Source organism: Epinephelus moara, chromosome 7 (genome assembly GCF_006386435.1).
Source record: "Epinephelus moara isolate mb chromosome 7, YSFRI_EMoa_1.0, whole genome shotgun sequence".
NCBI classification, from domain to species: Eukaryota; Metazoa; Chordata; class Actinopteri; order Perciformes; family Serranidae; genus Epinephelus; species Epinephelus moara.
Window position 1 is genome coordinate 7,022,485 of NC_065512.1, and position 18,005 is coordinate 7,040,489.

The following is an 18,005-nucleotide window of genomic DNA, read 5'->3' on the forward strand; positions in this document are numbered from 1 at the left end:
GCAGCAGCCACCGACAAACACCCCCCACAACCCCACCGCCCCTCCACCCTCCACCTACAGTACGTTGAGCTCCACCTCCAGTACAGTACAGTGGTGCAGTGAAAGTGGAGTCAGACAGGAGGAAGGTGGCCGCCAGCTGTTTCCATCCCTTCAGATAAAACCTGTGATTAGGGGAACTTATTGTCTCATGACTTTACATCATCATCATCATCAGGTAGATACAGGAAGTCTCAGTTAACAATGTTACTGATACTATTCTTTCTCTAGTCGACTAATGGCCCTAAATGATGACTGTTGGTGGACTAGGAAAATTCTCAGTCAGGGGCAGCCCTAAAAAGAACTACCATTGGTGTACAGCCACTGACACTATCCACAGACAGTCAGTGTGACCACTTCCTGCTATCACACTGGAACTTTCATCCATAATAATTTCTACAGTAGTGTCCTCAGGAATCAGGTGGATACTGTTCATTTTTTAATGCTTTAAAAACCTAATATTATATACCTGGTGATTTTTTTATATCATTTACATGTGTCTAAGTGGTTAGTGACACATTTTTCTGTGCTGTAACAAACTCATAAAACATTTCTTATTGTTGTACCCTGTAGATCATCTGTTGTCAGTTTATTAGAATAATGGAATGTTCTCAGAGAGCAGCAGGTTGAGAGCAAATAAACGTTTGCTCCTAATGATCTTGGTAACTGCTGATTGGTCAGATCAGATGAACCCCGCCCATCATGACCAGCAGGTTACAGTGGGTGTGATGATGAAGATGATGATGAGGGGATTGTGGGACTTTGTGTCCCATCTGAACCTGCAGATGAATCCAGCAGGTTTTTACAGATTTACAACAGATGCTTCTTCTTCTGTGGTCTGAAAATAATCCCACCGTCCTGATGTCACAGTCCATATGAGCGTTACATCATCTCGTGTTCACAAAACAACAGCAGGAAGACAGTTTGACTGTCCTCAGGTCACGTGACCATCGGTGGACACACAGTGGACTCTGGCAGCGTTTGGTTTGACTCTAATGTGGATGTTAATGTGCTGTAATGACCTGCTGGGACACCGTTCATATTCCCCATCCCCCGCCATCAGTGTGAGGCGGCTGATCGCAGGTCAGCTCCAGGCCTCAGGGCTCAGAGCCGCATCACTCTGAACTCTCTACTGGAACTACTTTTCCTCTATGACATTAAAAAAACATCAAAACGTTCCCACGGTCCTGGAAAACCTGCAAGAGTCATGAACTTTAGTTGTTGCAGTAATTCTCCTCGGATGATCTTTACGTAATGGAACGTTACCACATTTTTTAATCTGAAGCTGTCGACATAACGTAGCTCTGATACGTATTGCTGTGTGACAATGTTTGTTTTGTGTTTTTTGTGCCTGTTCAAGGCAGAAACCATTATGCTGCCTCGCCGTTCTTTATTAATGGTAAGATCTCAGAGTGTGGGACAGAGTTGTCTCACCTTGTAGCCGGCAGCGGAGGTCGTAACACTGCCGAAATGATGTCTGTATAAGGGGACAGTCGGCAGGACGGATCATAGACAGTAAAGGAGTGACATTTCGATGACGTGTTATGTGTGCGATCCGCTGCAGGAGATAAAGTAGCTGAAAAAGTACTAGAAAAAGTAGCTGTTAGCAGTTAGCGGCTAACTCAGAGAATGTCCATAAAGGGACAGTCAGCAGGACGAATTATAGACAGGAGGTGAGGGGTTCAGGAGCCTGTTGGACAGTTGTCTTCATGTGTTCACTTTGTAAAAATGTTTCTGTTGTTTGTTTGTTTGTTTTTCAGGCTGCTGCCCAAACACAAACTCCTCCGTAGGCCAGCAGAGCCATCTCATGGTGATGACATCATCATACCGCAGAATGACCAGCAGCAGCAGACTCAAAGGTGACAACAATCTTTACTGTAAATACTGTGTACTAATACTACTATAAATACAACAAACTTTATGTATATTTCAGTATTAATGTCATAAAACTTACTTTCACAAAGTAAAATATCTGTTATTAATCTTTTTCTCCTTATTATGGGATGTTAAATTACTGTCTGCAGCATGTTAAAATAATTAATGTTGTAATGACACCTGACAGGAGTGAAGAGCAGCAGCAGGAAGATCCACATGAGTCCAGATCTGATCCCAGAACAGATCAGAGACCAGGTAGTGAAGACCAGGTGAAACCTCTGCACATCGTCTGGCCTCACAGGTGGTGAGTTACAGTCAGTCTGAAGACTCTAAAATACTCTCATTTATTTACCTTAAAAATAATTTGAAAATAAAGTCACAATTCAGCAGAAACATTGTCAATTATCAGGTCATGATATTATCAAAGTTTTAATTTACAGTAAAAAAAAAGTCACAATATAAAAATAAAAGTTGTAAAGTTATAAACCATGATATGAAATAATTTTGTAGTTTACAAGAAAATATCATTATTTACTAAATTAAATTTGTATACTAAAACAGTAATTATATTCTGAACAAGTTATTTTATAATAAAAAAAAGGTATTATAAAAGTAAAGCTGGATGTGTGAGCGTGCACCATTAATCTCAGAGTGAAACAGTATAAATGTCACTTCCTATCACCTCCGTCAGTTTGATAAATCTGACCTCAGCTCTGAAAATGAGATTACTGGATGCCAGCGGTGTGTTTGTGTTGTTCTTCTTCTGTGGTATCAGTAACTGAAGCAGCCGTCCTGTAATCTGCTCTGAACTGAGAAAAACACAGATGGATTATTGCTTTTATTCTGTCAGAAATGAGGATGTTCTGTTAATCTGTGATTGAAGCTCCTCGTCTGGTTTGTGTTTTAATCTGTGTGTGGCCTGGATCCTCAGATTACAGCTCGTCTTATTGCTGCTGGAGGGGGGAGGAGGGGGTGAGGAGGGGGGAGGTGAACAGCTGTTTCAGGTGAAGATGCTGCAGCACCGGAGCCTGCAGGGTGGGAGGGGGGACGGGGGATCAGAGGACTGATGTCCTGTTGCTCTGAGCCACAAAACATCAACAACAAACACAACTCTGTTATTTCAGTTATTTTTACATGGAACTCTGACGTTAATCTTTTTATTAACTGAATATCACATTTCATCACATACTGCATGGACTCTTTACAGCGAAGTATATTTTATTCAGTGTATATTAAATAAATATAATGTTTATGTCAGTATTTTCACAGTAAAGTGCAGTATTTTAACAGTAAAATGTTCATCATCATGCGTTATTATTACGCGTTACAGTAATAATATTGCTTTTCCCAGTAACAAGGGGTGTAGCGAGTTATTCAAATTTTAGTAATAATATTACAGTTACTTACCCCCCAGAAAGCTCGCTACTGCGTTACAATGGGGAACAGCTGATATTCCAATACTATTGTGAGCAGTGAGCACCACTATCCACCAGACGCGATAGTCAGGTGGTAACCATCTTGTAAATAGGGCGATCACCGGTCTTGTTTCAACGGTGTCTAGGGGATTGGGCGCTTGTTGAGTGTGACATCCTACGCAGCTGCAATAATGAGTGTAATGCACCAAGGTGGTTCATATTCAATAATAAACTACATTCACGGAGATAAAATAAAAGCGTGATACCGTCCGTCATCGTAGAGAGCACCATCTATTTATTTTTCACCTGCGCACATGTGCATAAATCTCAGTCAGTTTCAGTGGTCAGTTTACCTACTTTGGCCTATAACTTGACTTATGCTGCCATGTAGTGGCTGTGTGGCGACGTTTCCACTATAATGATTAAAGCAAACTGAAACGTGACTTTGTCAACAGTGCTACACTTCCAAAATCGGGTGGAATACCGGTGCGTTTTTTAATATAACAACCACTTAATACACTGCTGCAGTAAAATGTATATATGTGTATATATAAACTGTTTTCAGATTTCATTCATTTCATGCAGATTAGCCATTTTGTGAAACTGAAAATAGAAAATAGGAACACTGGAAAATAAATGACCGAGATTCACACAGGGGCGTACTGGGAAAGTAATATATTACATAAGTAACTAGTTACTTTTGGCTGGGAGTAATAAGTAAGGTAACGATATTACTTTTAAAAAGGGTAATTAGTAATAAGTAATAGATTAAATTTTGTGAGTAACGAGCCCAACACTGTTCATCATACAGATATTTTCACAGTAAAGTGCACTATTTTCAAAGTAAAGCTTAGTATTTTCACAGTCAAGTGTTCATCTAACAGATATTTTCGCACTAAAGCGTAGTATTTTAACAGTCAATTGTTCATACAGATATTTTCACAGTAAAGTGTGGTATTTTCACAGTAAAGTGCAGTATTTTAACAGTAAAGTGTTCATTATACTGATATTTTCACAGTAAAGTGTGGTATTTTCACAGTAAAATGCAGTATTTTAAAAGTAAAGTGTTCATCATACAGATATTTTCACAGTAAAGTGTGGTATTTTCACAGTACAATGCAGTATTTTAAAAGTAAAGTGTTCATCATACAGATATTTTCACAGTAAAGCGTGGTATTTTCACAGTAAAATGCAGTATTTTAAAAGTAAAGTGTTCATCATACAGATATTTTCACAGTAAAGTGTGGTATTTTCACAGTAAAGTGCAGTATTTTAACAGTAAAGTGTTCATCATACAGATATTTTCACAGTAAAGCGTGGTATTTTCACAGTAAAGTGTTTATTGTACAGAATTTTTCACAGTAAAGCGTGGTATTTTCACAGTTGAGTGTGATATTTTCACAGTAAAGTGTAGTATTTTCACAGTAAAGCGCCCCCTCTGTGTGTTAATGAGACTCCAGTTTGTAGGTTTCAGAGTCACATTGTGAGTCTCAGTAAATAATATTTGAATTTTAAAAAGCTCGTCTTGGGTTTAACATGAAGCAGAATATTTAATGACTCATCTGTAAATCAGACCATCACTGTTTCTTTCTTTAATTAATGAGCTCTCTGCTGAGCATGCTCAGTCCTCCACACTTCAGCTGCTTTCACTCCTCACCCCACTTTATGTGGATTCACCTTTGAGATCAGGTGATGATGGTGATGATGGTGAAAGCACAGAGTGGGAGGCTTGATGGTGTTTTTAAGAATAAAATGTGAACAAATAAAATAAAATAAACACACATACAAAATGCTTTTTACCCCGGATGAGCTGTGACATTAATCAATTTATTGTTATTACAACAAAGAAAAAATAAATATCCTGAAATCAGAACAAAACATGTGAAGACATCTCCTCTGACTCTGAGAAACAAACATTATTAACATTATTTTACTACAAGGTCAGTCAGTAAAGAAAATAATTTTCATATTAACAGTGAAACAAATTGTCAGTTGCAGCCGAAAAATTTTGATACAAACTTAAATTTTCAGGATTCAAAGTGAAGATAAAATAATTTTCAGTTTATTAGGAACAGCTCCAGTCCAACACTCTGTGATGAATCCTCCTTTATTAAGTTCTAATCTTCACTAAAGCAAAGAGTTTCAGTTTACAGAGAAATAAAAGACAGAAAAACTGAAAATGATCTGTTTTCAAAGAAGGTTAAAAAAGTCTGAATTAACGGGATAGTCGATTATCAGGATAGTTTCAGATTAATTTCTAATCAATGAATCGACTAATCGTCTTTATTGTTTTTAATGTATTTCTCATATTCGTGAGTGTTTCCTGTTTCTGAATGAGATCCTGACACATTAATTATCACTCTTTTCTCCTGTCAGAGGGGTGAGGAGGGTGAGGAGCAGAGGGGAGGTGATGGGAGCTGTGGTGTTATCTCCTAGTCTTTGTCCTCTCCTGTATCAGAGGGAATAGAGGGGTCGCTCCTCACAGAAGGAGTTAAAAAGGTTTTGTGGAAATGAGGGAATTATCTTTGAGTCCGGAGGGAGGCGAGAAGCTGAGAGCTGCAAATGAGAAGAAATAATCTGCTCAGTAATACTTCACCTCAGGAAATCCACCGAGGAGGAGCTGCTGCTGCTGCTGCTGCTGCTGCTGCTGCTGCAAACGACTGTTTGACCTTCACACCGTCTCTGCTCACATTATGACATTATATATGTTGTACTGTAATAACAACACTAATGTGGAGACAGCACGGGCTGTATTGTTGGATCAGACCACCAACCAGGCGCCTCGTAAACACAAAGACAAGACAACAAACAGGCAGGGAACATCTGAAGAAAAACGTGAAGAAGAGGGGAAAATAAAACACCAACTTAGATTTCTAATAAAGACAAACATAGTCACCTGTAACTCGTTCTCCTGATTCATCATCATGTCACACATGAATCATGTTTCATCCACATATTCAGTCCAGTTATTCCACCTTTTTGTTTAACGTCAACAGAACTCAACACTTGTATAGATTCTTCACATTAAAAGCCTGCCAATAATAACAAGGCTGTAATACCTTTAATGTGAAAAATGTGCAGGAAGAATTTAGTTTCACTGGTGGCAGTTTAACATCACCTGGAAAATATGGAAATGTTAAAGGACTTAAATCAGGTGTATAAATGTAAATGTGACAAATTTGTTAGCAAAAACAAAATTACTTCAATTATTTAAAATTTATTTATTTTATTAGATTGCATTAGATGTGTTACTGGGAGCTCTTACGCATCACCTGGAACTTAAAGAGCCCACATTTTTACCAAATTTGTTCTTACTAAAATTTACCAAGTATTTATTTAAAGTTTTTAAAAAAAAGTTTAAAAAAAAGTTTCAGATTACCCAAAATTTGGTTTAAATCAATTTGTTCTTACTAAAATTCTACTTAGTGTTTTATTAAAGGTTTATAAAAAATACTTAAAAGTTAGTTTAACCCAAATTTGTTCTACTAAAATTTACCAAGTGTTTAATTAAAGTTTTACAAATTTCACCCAAAATTGTTTGGAATTCAAATTTGTTTTTACCTGTCTGTCTGTCTGTCTGTCTGTCTGTCTGCAGGGAACATGATAAGGACCCTGACCTGTTCTTCTCCACTCTGATCAAACTGAAGGAGAGACAAGTCGACTTTCACCTGTCGGTGCTCGGAGAGACTTTCACTGATGTGCCAGGTACAAACACACACACATTTATAACACACAAATTAAACATGCACATGTCAAAGTAAAAACAAATACATATATATATACACTGAAATGGATTTATTGGTCTTAGATACCCCAAAGAATCGACAGTATCTGTGTGATGTTTTCATGTTAATGTAGAGCGAAGTTATTGATGAATGTTTGCAGCAGCTCACTGAGTCTTGACACATAGAACAAAAGGCAGCTCTGAAGGCTAAAGGGTCCAACCTGGTACTGGCACCATGTTTACACAATCAAAGAGGTTCTAAAGCAGCAATAACTAAATTAACATCTGTTAGATTCAAGTTTGTTTCATACATTTTGTTTGTATGTATTTTAAATTGTGTTTTTTCCTGCAGTTTGTCCTTATGTAAATTTTGTTGTTACGTAACATTTGTCCGTACCTAAAAATTGCTCTTACTGAAAACTTGACTCTTACCTAAAATGTGTCCTTATGTATATTGTGTTATTCAGTAACATTTGTTTGTACCGAAAGTATTGCCCAAAATTTATTCTTGCCTAAAATTTGCTCTTACCAAAAAAATTTGTTATCAAAAAAATTGTTACCTAAAATATGTTCTTGCCTAAAATTTATTTTACCTAAAATATGTTATAATGTTATATATGTTCTTACCTTCAATTTGTTCTTATCCAAAATATGTTCTTGCCTAAAATTTGTTCGAAGCAAAAAAAAAAGAAGTTTTGACTAAAATTTTATTTCTTACCGAAAGTTTGATCTTACCTAAAAAATTGTCCTTGCCTAAAAATTGTTTTTACCTAAAATATGTTCTTACCTAAAGCTTCGTTCTTGCAGACGTTATGAGAATAAACATAATACCATATACAGGGGTGCAGTACAGGTAGATACCCAGTCGTACTGGTAACAGCAGTAAGTTAATGGTCGTTGAAGCTGTTTGGTTCTGAGGTTCTTCATCACATTAATCTGATGAAGTTTGGAGCTGCTCTGACTTTTCTTTCACCTTTAGAGACTTGATGTTTTACTGCAGTCTCAGTTTCTGTGTTATTAGATTCTGCAGAGGTCAGAGGTTGTCAGGACACTTTTTAATTGATAAAACACACCGTGTATCATCAGCTGATGATGCTATAATGACTCTGTGTGTACGAGTGTGTGCGTGTGTGTGTGTTTTAACGTAATGAACACAATCTGATCAAACACACTCTGAGATATTGAGACGTAAAGTTTTACTGCAGCATAAACACACTGACCGTAAATTCAGCTTCATATTCTCTGATTAGCTTTATGAGTGCTGGGAAGGCAATCACATTAGGACAATTTTAATCGACTTTGATTTTGTTAATAGGGTCAGAGTATTGATTATTTTCACCCCTCACCTGTTTTTCTTTCTGCTCCAGTCATAAACGTCCACATTCATAAACGTCTGGCTTTTTTTTAAAAACGTCTCTCGGTCTCATTCTCTCTATTTATTCCTGGTCGGTCCGCACAAAACACTCTTTTTATTATTTATTAAACCTCTGAGTTTATGAGCTTATTAGAAAGAAAACCCTCATTACATATATCATCATATTAATAATAATATATAATTCCATTTACATTTAATCTCCTTTGTCTAATTAATATTTTCTTTCCTTTATGGCGTCATTGTCATCTGATATTATGCCTCTTATTTTATTTCATATTAGAAATGAAGTACAACTTATTTACTTGCAGCCTGCACACAAAAACAAACAAGGATGATAATGATAAACAGTTTTAGAGGCTAAAAGAAAAATCTTTACTTTATGTTGGTGGTAGTTTTATTTCTGTACAAACATGTGATGATGCTCACTAGGGCTGCTCCAGACTAAGACTATTCCTAGTCGACCAACAGTCATCATTTAGGGCCATTAGTCGACTAGTCTCCTGCATGTTAATGATATTAATTTAGTTATTAAATTATATATTTTGGTGGTTTGAGTTGAAGGTGTGAGAAAGAATAGTATCAGTAACATTGTTAACACTGTGCTACATTACAGAGAAATACAAAACCGTACTAATGAACCTTCATTAATATAGGCCTATATTTTATCTACAAGTGCACGTCACACACTGAGCGAGCCGCCTGTTAATGACGCTGTGGGCTAATGGGCATGTAGCTACTTCCATGTTTCAGATGATACGTCATGTTTGTAGTCGACCAATGAAGATGAGTTTACATATCACCTTGGGTTCGTCCTTCACCTTCTCAAAATGATCCCACACTTTGGATTTCCTGCCCGACATGTTATTAACTAGCCTGTGGAATAACCGCAGGTACCAGCCCTGGAAATTAACCTGACTCCTGTCTGACTGCTGAGCGTGGACACTTCCTGTGTCTGTCCTTTCAAATTAAACTCCCACATAGTCCAGTCATATATATTTTGATTTATTTTGACAAGGTGCAGCTCATAATAGAGTTTCGTGTTTGTTGTTTTTTTCTGTGACTAAGCGACCAATGAAAACTTGCCGACTAATGACCTTTCTGGTCGACTAACGTTTGGTCGACCATTAGGGGGCAGCCCTAACGCTAACTGAGTCGTTAAAGTTAATTATTGAAACAGAATCCTTTTATAACATGAACATCTTGTCGTTAATGTTAAAACTGTGAATGTGATGTCATCAATCTCAGTGAGCTGACGTTACCTGGTGACAGACTCACCTGTACGTCTCTTCTTCTTCGGCTGCTGTCTTCCTGCAGAGATCTTCTCCGAGGCCAGGCGTCTGCTGGACGGTCACATACTGAACTGGGGTTTCCTGTCCTCCAAAGAGGATTACCTGCGAGTGCTGTGTGAGGCCGACGTGGTCGTCTCCACAGCCAAACACGAGTTCTTTGGAGTCGCCATGTGAGTTTAATTCACCGCCATTTATCTCATGATTGTTATTGTCAATAATAAGTAGTAATTTGTCATTTTATCTGAAAATAATAACGATAATAATAAGGATAATAAAAATAATTCCAGTTAATGTTGGTCTCTGAGCTCAACCACAGGAGGTTTACAAAACTCAACTAAGCAACATGTCTTAAACTCGAAGCGTGTCACCTGAGTGTGTCGCCCAGCGAAGCCTCAGACTCTTTATCTTTACATCATGTGGTGCCTTTAATGATCAGACGAAGGTGTCCTCTTCTGAAGGAGACCTGGCAGAGACCTGCAGGTGGACTCAGCCTGTGAACCAGACTTCAGTCAAACTTCAGTCACCTGAACTCTGCAGGTAGCTTCAGGCTCAACAACAGCAGCCAATCAAACGGCTGTGTGAGGCGGTCAGGCTGCAGTCTGATCGTCTGATCTTCACCTGATTCATGTTCACATATTTATTTATTTATATCTGAGGCTTCACTCCAAGAAAACACTGTCATACATATAAATACATTCAGTCAGACAAAAACAAAAAATGACATGATTTAATAATTAATTACATTTAACTAATACAAATAAATAAAACAAAAATAAATGAGAAAAGAACCCAGAAATAAAATTATTTAATAAATATAAATACATTGAATTGAAAAATAACACAGAAATAAAATAACAAATAGATGAAATAAAATACTTAGATACTTAACATGAAAACATAAAAAAGAATAAATGAAATACCTATAATAAATTGCAAAAGAACTCCATAAATTAAATTATGAAAGGCGTTAATTTGAATATTTTCTCTTGAAACATTGTTCGAAAAGTTTAAGTACTGCCAGACGTCGAAGTGGTTCAAATGATGTGGATGTTAGCATGGTAGCATTGTGCCGCTAGCATGTTAGAATACACAGGAGCCGTTTGAAGTCACATGTTAGCATGCTTTGCTAGCAGAGGATGACAGAAGAAGCGATGGACTGAGGTCATTAATTAAACAATGACTGCAGTTAATTAGAGAATAAAAGTTTTAAGGTCAGGAAGCTGCAGGTGGCGCTGTGGTCCATGAGAGTAGGAGCAGCATCATGTTGACATCCTGCAGGGTGTGAGTCAGGGCCTAGTTATCAGAGTTAGCATCCACAGTGAAGCTAACAGCAGTGACGTGTTGACATGTGTTGGACATGTGGTCTACAGTTAGCAGAGTTAGCGTCCACAGTGAAGCTAACAGCAGTGACGTGTGTTGACAGGTGTTGTGTTGGACTACAGTTAGCAGAGTTAGCGTCCACAGTGAAGCTAACAGCAGTGACACGTGTTGACATGTGTTGTGTTGGACTACAGTTAGCAGAGTTAGCGTCCACAGTGAAGCTAACAGCAGTGACGTGTTGTGTTGGACTACAGTTAGCAGAGTTTGCGTCCACAGTGAAGCTAACAGCAGTGACGTGTTGTGTTGGACTGAAGTTAGCGGTGTTAGCAGAGTTAGCAGTATTAGCGTCCACAGTGAAGCTAACGGTGACGTGTGTTGGATGCAAATGAATAATCAGAGTATTATTTATGTGATGCGACGACACACTGTGATAATGAAGTCATGAGCTAATTATAGCAGAGAAGAGAGGAAGTGTTGTCCCTGAGGATGTGAGGGGGGTGTTTGATCCAAAACCAGGAGGGACCCCCCCACCCCCACAGCGCTCTGCTGCTCTGTGCTGTTCATACAAACAGTGTGTTTCTGAAGGTTTACTTTAACATGTTCAATATTAACACGGTGCTCTGTCAGAGCGGAGAACACAAAATGGCTGCTGTTCTTCCACAGGCCTCTGTACTATAATATTATTTTATTATCATTACACTGCATCATCATGTACTATTATATTTCAGTGTTTCTATATTAACACCACAGCTTATAAAAGCTCCAGCTCAAATTTACAAAATAAAAGCTCCAGCTCACATTGAGCCTGTCATCATGTCCTGTGTCAGAGTAGAAACAGTAGAATCAGTGAGTGTTGCTGAGGTGTCGGCAGAGTTTCATCCTCATTATCGCTGAAATCAGTTTAATGTGATTAATGATGATGATCAGTGCCCCTCGGTGACGATGAAGTCATTCACATCATTCTGTCTCATTCACATCACAGCACTACAGTGACCTGAATAATCCAGATCAGACACATTCAGGAGCCCGACACATCACAGCTCTGTATGTTAATCACAGTACAGCTGCAGTCACATCTGTTTGAATAGGACGAGGAGACCCAACACTGATAAGTTATTGATCAACACAGAATATTTAAATATCAGGGGTCACTGCAGCACAGTGTTTCAAGACTTATTCAGTGAGGTTTAGTCACATTATCAGCATATGTTCTCACATGTTGTATCTGTACAATCCACAAATGGTGAACTTGCTCGTAAAAAAGTTTTGTTTTTATTCTTCAGTTTTGGACAGATCAAACATACCAGATATTACAGATATAACTAAGCTAAGCTAACCGGCTGCTGGCTGCAGCTTCATATTTAACGTACAGACATGAGAGTGGTATCAATCTGAACATCTGACTGTCAGAGAGGAAGAGATGAGGTGAACTGTTTCTTTATTTGCTGTTGTTAATGACCTCCTCAGATACTGAATTGAAAACATTTTTACATGTTAAAACTTAAATTTTATAATGTTTTACAGGTTAGAGGCGGTTCATTGTGGCTGTTATCCTCTGTGTCCGAAGGCTCTCGTGTATCCCGAAATATTTCCAGGTAATTAAAACCTGATTTTAAAGTGAAGTCTGGTTCAATAATAGTGGGACATGCAGTTTCACTTTCTTCTTCTCTGGTCTCCAATACAGCAGAGTACCTGTACTCCACACCTGAGCAGCTCTGTAAACGGCTGCAGGGACTTTGCAGGAGGCCCGACGTCGTCCGCAGACACGTTGTCAAGGTAACCAACTGAAAATGAAGACTTTAAAATCAGAATGATCCAAATCCGAGCAACAAAGAGGGAGATATCCTGACTGTTAGTCCTAAAACACTGCATACTATGCTTCCCATGATGCATCGGGATAGTGTCTTTTAACCAAGAGTTTCAAATCCAGTTAGCCTAGAGTTAGCTTCTAGGTTCAGTTAGCTTAGAGTTATCTTCTGGATCCAATTAAACAAGAGTTAGTTTTCAGATCCAGATAGCTTAGAGTTTGCTTCTAGGTCTAGTTAACTGAAATTAGCCTCTAGATCCAGTTAGAGTTAGCGAGTTATACTGCATTCCATTTGCACTGGAAAGTTGCAATTTTCGAGTTCCCAGTCTAAAATTTAAATTGCATGCCCCCTAAAGTTGGATTTCCAACTTGTATGTGGGATCTCACCACATCCAACCTCAGAATCCAGTATGGCTGGCTTGTGTATTAATAGTTGTGAAAGCCGCAGTCATAAAGTGTATCAGCACTTCTGTTTCATTTCTGTCTCATTTAAACAGTCTTACATAGACCTGTCCAACTTCTACCTGTGGACGTGTTGCTAGAGTGTTTTATGTGCCAAATACAGCATAGTGTGTTCTTATCAACTGGTATCGCTAACAATGGCTAATCTGGCTAGAACAGGTATTGCCTACAACATCTTGGTTTTTCCGGCTATTTGTACCGGAACACGTCAACTCAGGTGTGACGTCATTCTCAGCTCCAACCATCGACTTTGGAGGTAAATGGAATTTGGTACTAGCTTCTAGATCCAGGTGGCTAAAATTAGCTTCTACGTCCAGTTAGCTTAGACTTAGCTTAGAGGTTCAGTTAGCTTAGAGTTAGCCTCTAGGTCCAGTTAGCTAGGACTTAGTCTCTAAGTCCAGTTAGATAGGAGTTAGTCTCTAGGTCCAGTTAGCTAAGAGTTAGTCTCTAGGTACAGTTAGATAGGTCCAGTTAGCTAAGAGTTAACTCCTAGGTCCTGTTAGCTTATTGGTCCAGTTAGCTAAGACTTCACTTCTACGTCCAGTTAGCTTAGCCTTAGCTTATAGATCTACTTTGCTAAGAGTTAGTCTCTGGGTCTTGTTAGCGTAGCTTCTGGGTTCAGTTTGCACTCCAGTTGGCACTAGAAGCTAGCTGGAGCTAACATTCTGTGTAGTTGGTTCTCCAACATGTTGAACTGTCCCTTTAAGCTTGTTAGATTTAATAAATGTGATCTTCTTCTGTTCTTAAGGTTGACACCTCCGCCTTCTCCTGGACATCTCTGAAGGAGCGTTATGTGACTCTACTGGCAGCTGAGTGTCCCTGAATGCACCGTGGCAGCTCGGACCAGGGTAATCTGCCCTCATTAGCTCTGATGTTCCCGAACGCACTATGGCAGCTCAGACCCGGGCACTCTGCCTTCATTAGCTCTGGAGTCCCTGAACACACCGCGGACCCGGGCACTGTGCCTTCATTAGCTCTGGAGTCCCTGAACACACCGCGGACCCGGGCACTGTGCCTTCATTAGCTCTGGATGGTTTGGAGGTTGTCGTCATGCCTGACTCTGCGCCATGTCCCGCAGAAAGTGGCGGTGACTTCCAGCCCGAGCGTCTCAGGCACCTCTGAGCCCAGAATCAAAGGCAGCACGGCGGGCCGGAGACGCCGAGTCTGGACCTGTAAACGTCCCCGTCCTCTCGCTCTCTTTTATGTGTGTGGTTTGGGTGGAGGAGGGGGGGTTAACGTGTAAAAGCTTTCATGTTTCCACAGGCGGTGCCACCTCATATATCCGGCTGGATCCATTTTTACCCTTTGTGCTGTTGTGGTGGTGTTGTTGACCACAGAGACTGAGCGGCAGCCAGGCTGTGGTTTGTGTCTGTAGCCCCACCTGAGCTGCAGCCAGGTTCACTCCGAGACACACTTAAACACTCCACAGAGACACAAACTGCAGCTGGAACATAAATAAGATTTTTTTCAGACATGTTTCTGATCAGCTCACTGCTGCCTGTTCAATAAGGTGTCCGTTAAAAAATGAAAAAGTATAAACCAATAATTTAAATATTAAACAGGTAATAAATGATGTTCAGTCCTCAGCAACTGCAGCAGCTCGTCTCATCACTAAGAACTGATCCTGGCTCAGTTTTCTGTCTTTGTGTTTGAAGTTAAGATGTGTGAGCAGCTCACAGCTCCAGGCCTCAGGTCAGTGATCCAGCTCCTGCAGCTACAGACCAACCAACCACTGTGTGTTTATAACTGACCTCAGGTCAGAGGAGAGAACGCTCTAATCACACTTTGATCCACAGCGACAGCAGCAACGCCACTGAGCACGCTCAGACGCCTCAACCAGAACCTCCTCAGACCGTCCTCTCAACACAACAGTCCTCCCTGAGCACACTCAGACCCCCACAATTCTGCCACTAAAGGGTAGCAGTGTGAGATGTGTAGAGTCAACATGTTAACACACACACACACACACACACACACACACACACACACACACACACACACACACACAGTGAACGTGTGTATTAACAGGCCAATGAAAAGCTTTAATGCTTCTGTGCTTTATGAACTCGGCAGTAAAAACTTTATTAGTCTCAAGTTGTTCTGGAGGTTTACGATGTCATCAGGTCGTGACCTCAGTTCCACGCTGATGTCACTATCGACCTGTGTGGTGGTTACAGACTGTACTACAGCTTCATTGTTCACACTGTGAAGCTAACTGGATTGTGAAGCTAACTCTAAGGACTTTGAAGCTAACTCTGAGCTAACTAAACTTTGAAGCTAATTCTGAGCAATCTGAACTTTGATGCTAACCCTAAGCTAAGTGGACTTTGAAGCTAACACTAAGAACTTTGAAGCTAACTCTTGATTTAACTGAACTTAGAAGCTTACTTTGAGCTGACTGGACCTAGATGCTTACGCTGAGCTAACTGGAATTTGAAGCTAACACTAGGGACTTTGAAGCTAACTCTGAGTTTACGGAACTTTAAAGCTAACTATGAGCTAACGGGATATTGAAACTAACTAGGTCTTTGAAGCTAATCCTGAGCTAACTGAACTTTGAAGCTTTCCCAAGGCTAAGTGGATTTTGAAGCTAATATGAGCTAACTGGACTATTAAGTTAACTCTGAGATAACTGGACCTAGATGCTAACTCTGAACTAACAGGACTTTGAAGCTGACTCTGAGGTAACTAGACTTTAAGGCTAACTCTGAGCAAACTGGACTAAACCTAGAGTATCTGTCAGTTTAGTTTATTTGCAGGTTAAATTCAAACAAACACCCAAAGAATGTTTTAAACCATTGAGTAGGGAGAGGGAAAAAATGTGTGTTTATTGATAACCTTGACATGGTTCATGATCGCTACTATAGATCTGCTCTGAGAAACATTTTTAACCAAATGAGAACAAGAGTTCTGTTAGTGAACAAAAGCCTCTAATGTATTTTGGCTGGTTATTGTTGCCATAGTGTTTTGTCAGTTGACCCAGTTACATGTTTGTGAGGACCATGTGTGTGTTCAGAGCAGCTGTTTGTTTATTAACAGACACACAGACACAGTCTGCTGCAGGTGAAACATTTCACCTAAGGACGACATCATCACCTTCACCTGGTCATGTGACACTGTGTGATGCTGTTTTTAAAAATGGTCATGACAATAATTAATACAGAAAATTAATCAATCAGTATTTTGATAAGGTTTTAGTGATTTTATTCATTTTCAAACAAAAACATTTGAACCAAAGTGTTTTTTCTTTACAAGCTGTGTAAATAAATAATAATTTTATTTTAAAGAGAGAAGAAAACATTTAGGAAATAATTATTTTTCAACTGTATTTAAGAGAAATGTGTGTGAAACAATGAAGAGCACATCTAGAATATGTGTAGCCATGAAATGATGTGGTTCAATGTGAGTTTGTAAAGAAATGAAAGTTGTGTTCCAGCAGCGTCTCAGAGAAGAGAAATGTATAAAAGCAGAGCAGCAGTTTGGTTTGAGGCTTTTCTGAAAACTGCTGGATTATCAACAAAGAACAGCGACATTAATTTCACGCTTGAGGAGCGAAGCTGGTTTCTTCCTGTCAGCTCTGCAGCGCTCTGATTGGCCCTCAGACACCTCCAGCATCAAACACACAGAGGTGAGGATGTGTGATTATTAATATTAATATTTCCCTCTGACATCTGATGGACCTGATGTCCCATCAACTCGTCTCTTCATTACACTACAGCAGCTTCATTAGCATCACGACTGTTTAACAGTCAAACATAAAGTGTTTTTCACCAGATTACGTTTGTTAACATCAGAATCAAAGCAGTTCTCTGTGATGCTCCTGTGTTTGCTGATGTTGAATATAGCTCATATCTTAACACTGCTAATTAGCTTAGTGAGGGTCTTCCCAGGGGACAGTTCTGCTCTTAAGTCTCAATAATGCTGCTCTGTTAGCTGATGTTTGATAACCCTGCTAATGCTACATTAGCTTTGTCCCTTGTTAGCTTTTCCTGGTCCACTACTCACTGTGAACTTGTTGGATCATAAATAAATAAATAGCTATGTTAGCTAGCTTACCCTGTTGGCCTAGCTTTAGATCCTGAATGCTGATTGTTTAGTCGCTAATGTAGCATTTACTTTACTCAGGTAAGTTTGATTATTACCACCGTTTGACAAAACCCAGGATAAGAAAACAAAGTATTACATTAAAGGTGCAGTTTAAATTATACTAATTTTGTTTATGTAGCTTTGTGCCCTGTTGTTGTGTATGAACTGGTAGCTTAGCACTGTCAATGCCAGCTTTTTTGCCTTGTCGTAATGTTTGAGTGCTGGTTGCTAGGCCCTGCTATGCTAGCTTTGTGCCCTGTTGTTGTATTTGTATTGGTAATTTAGCCCTGCTAATGCGAGCTTTATGCCCTGTTTTCATGTATGAACAGCTAGCTTAGCACTGTAAATACTAGCTTTGTGCCCTGTTGTCGTGTTTTTACTTGTAGCTTAGCACTGCTAATGCTAGCATTTTGCCTTGGCGTAATGTTTGAGTGCTGGTAGCTAGACCCTGCTTATGCAAGCTTTGTAGCCTGTTGTGTTTGACTTGGTAGCATGCCATTGCTAATGCTAGCTTTGTGTCCTGATGTTGTGTGAGCTGGCAGTTAAGCACTGCTAATGCTAGCTTTGTCCCCTGTTGTAACGTTTGAGTGCTGTTAGCTAGGCCCTGCTAATGCTA

The 18,005-nt window shown here is 39.4% G+C and overlaps 1 protein-coding gene across 3 annotated transcripts in view; it reads left to right on the plus strand.

The window, feature by feature from the left end:
* The window catches only part of gtdc1 (glycosyltransferase-like domain containing 1), a 42,918-nt gene extending 26,501 nt beyond the window's left edge, over window positions 1-16,417 (plus strand). For 2 of the 3 annotated variants that reach the window (XM_050049218.1, XM_050049216.1), the window contains exons 5-11: window positions 1,797-1,895; window positions 2,099-2,215; window positions 6,922-7,031; window positions 9,740-9,884; window positions 12,559-12,629; window positions 12,719-12,810; window positions 14,052-16,417. In XM_050049218.1, the coding sequence (XP_049905175.1) occupies window positions 1,797-1,895; window positions 2,099-2,215; window positions 6,922-7,031; window positions 9,740-9,884; window positions 12,559-12,629; window positions 12,719-12,810; window positions 14,052-14,126 (709 nt within the window). In that variant the 3' untranslated portion in view covers window positions 14,127-16,417. The remainder of the gene's footprint in view (window positions 1-1,796; window positions 1,896-2,098; window positions 2,216-6,921; window positions 7,032-9,739; window positions 9,885-12,558; window positions 12,630-12,718; window positions 12,811-14,051) is intronic. The other variant, XM_050049219.1, reaches the window with a different exon arrangement.
* The last annotated feature ends 1,588 nt before the right edge of the window (window positions 16,418-18,005 follow it).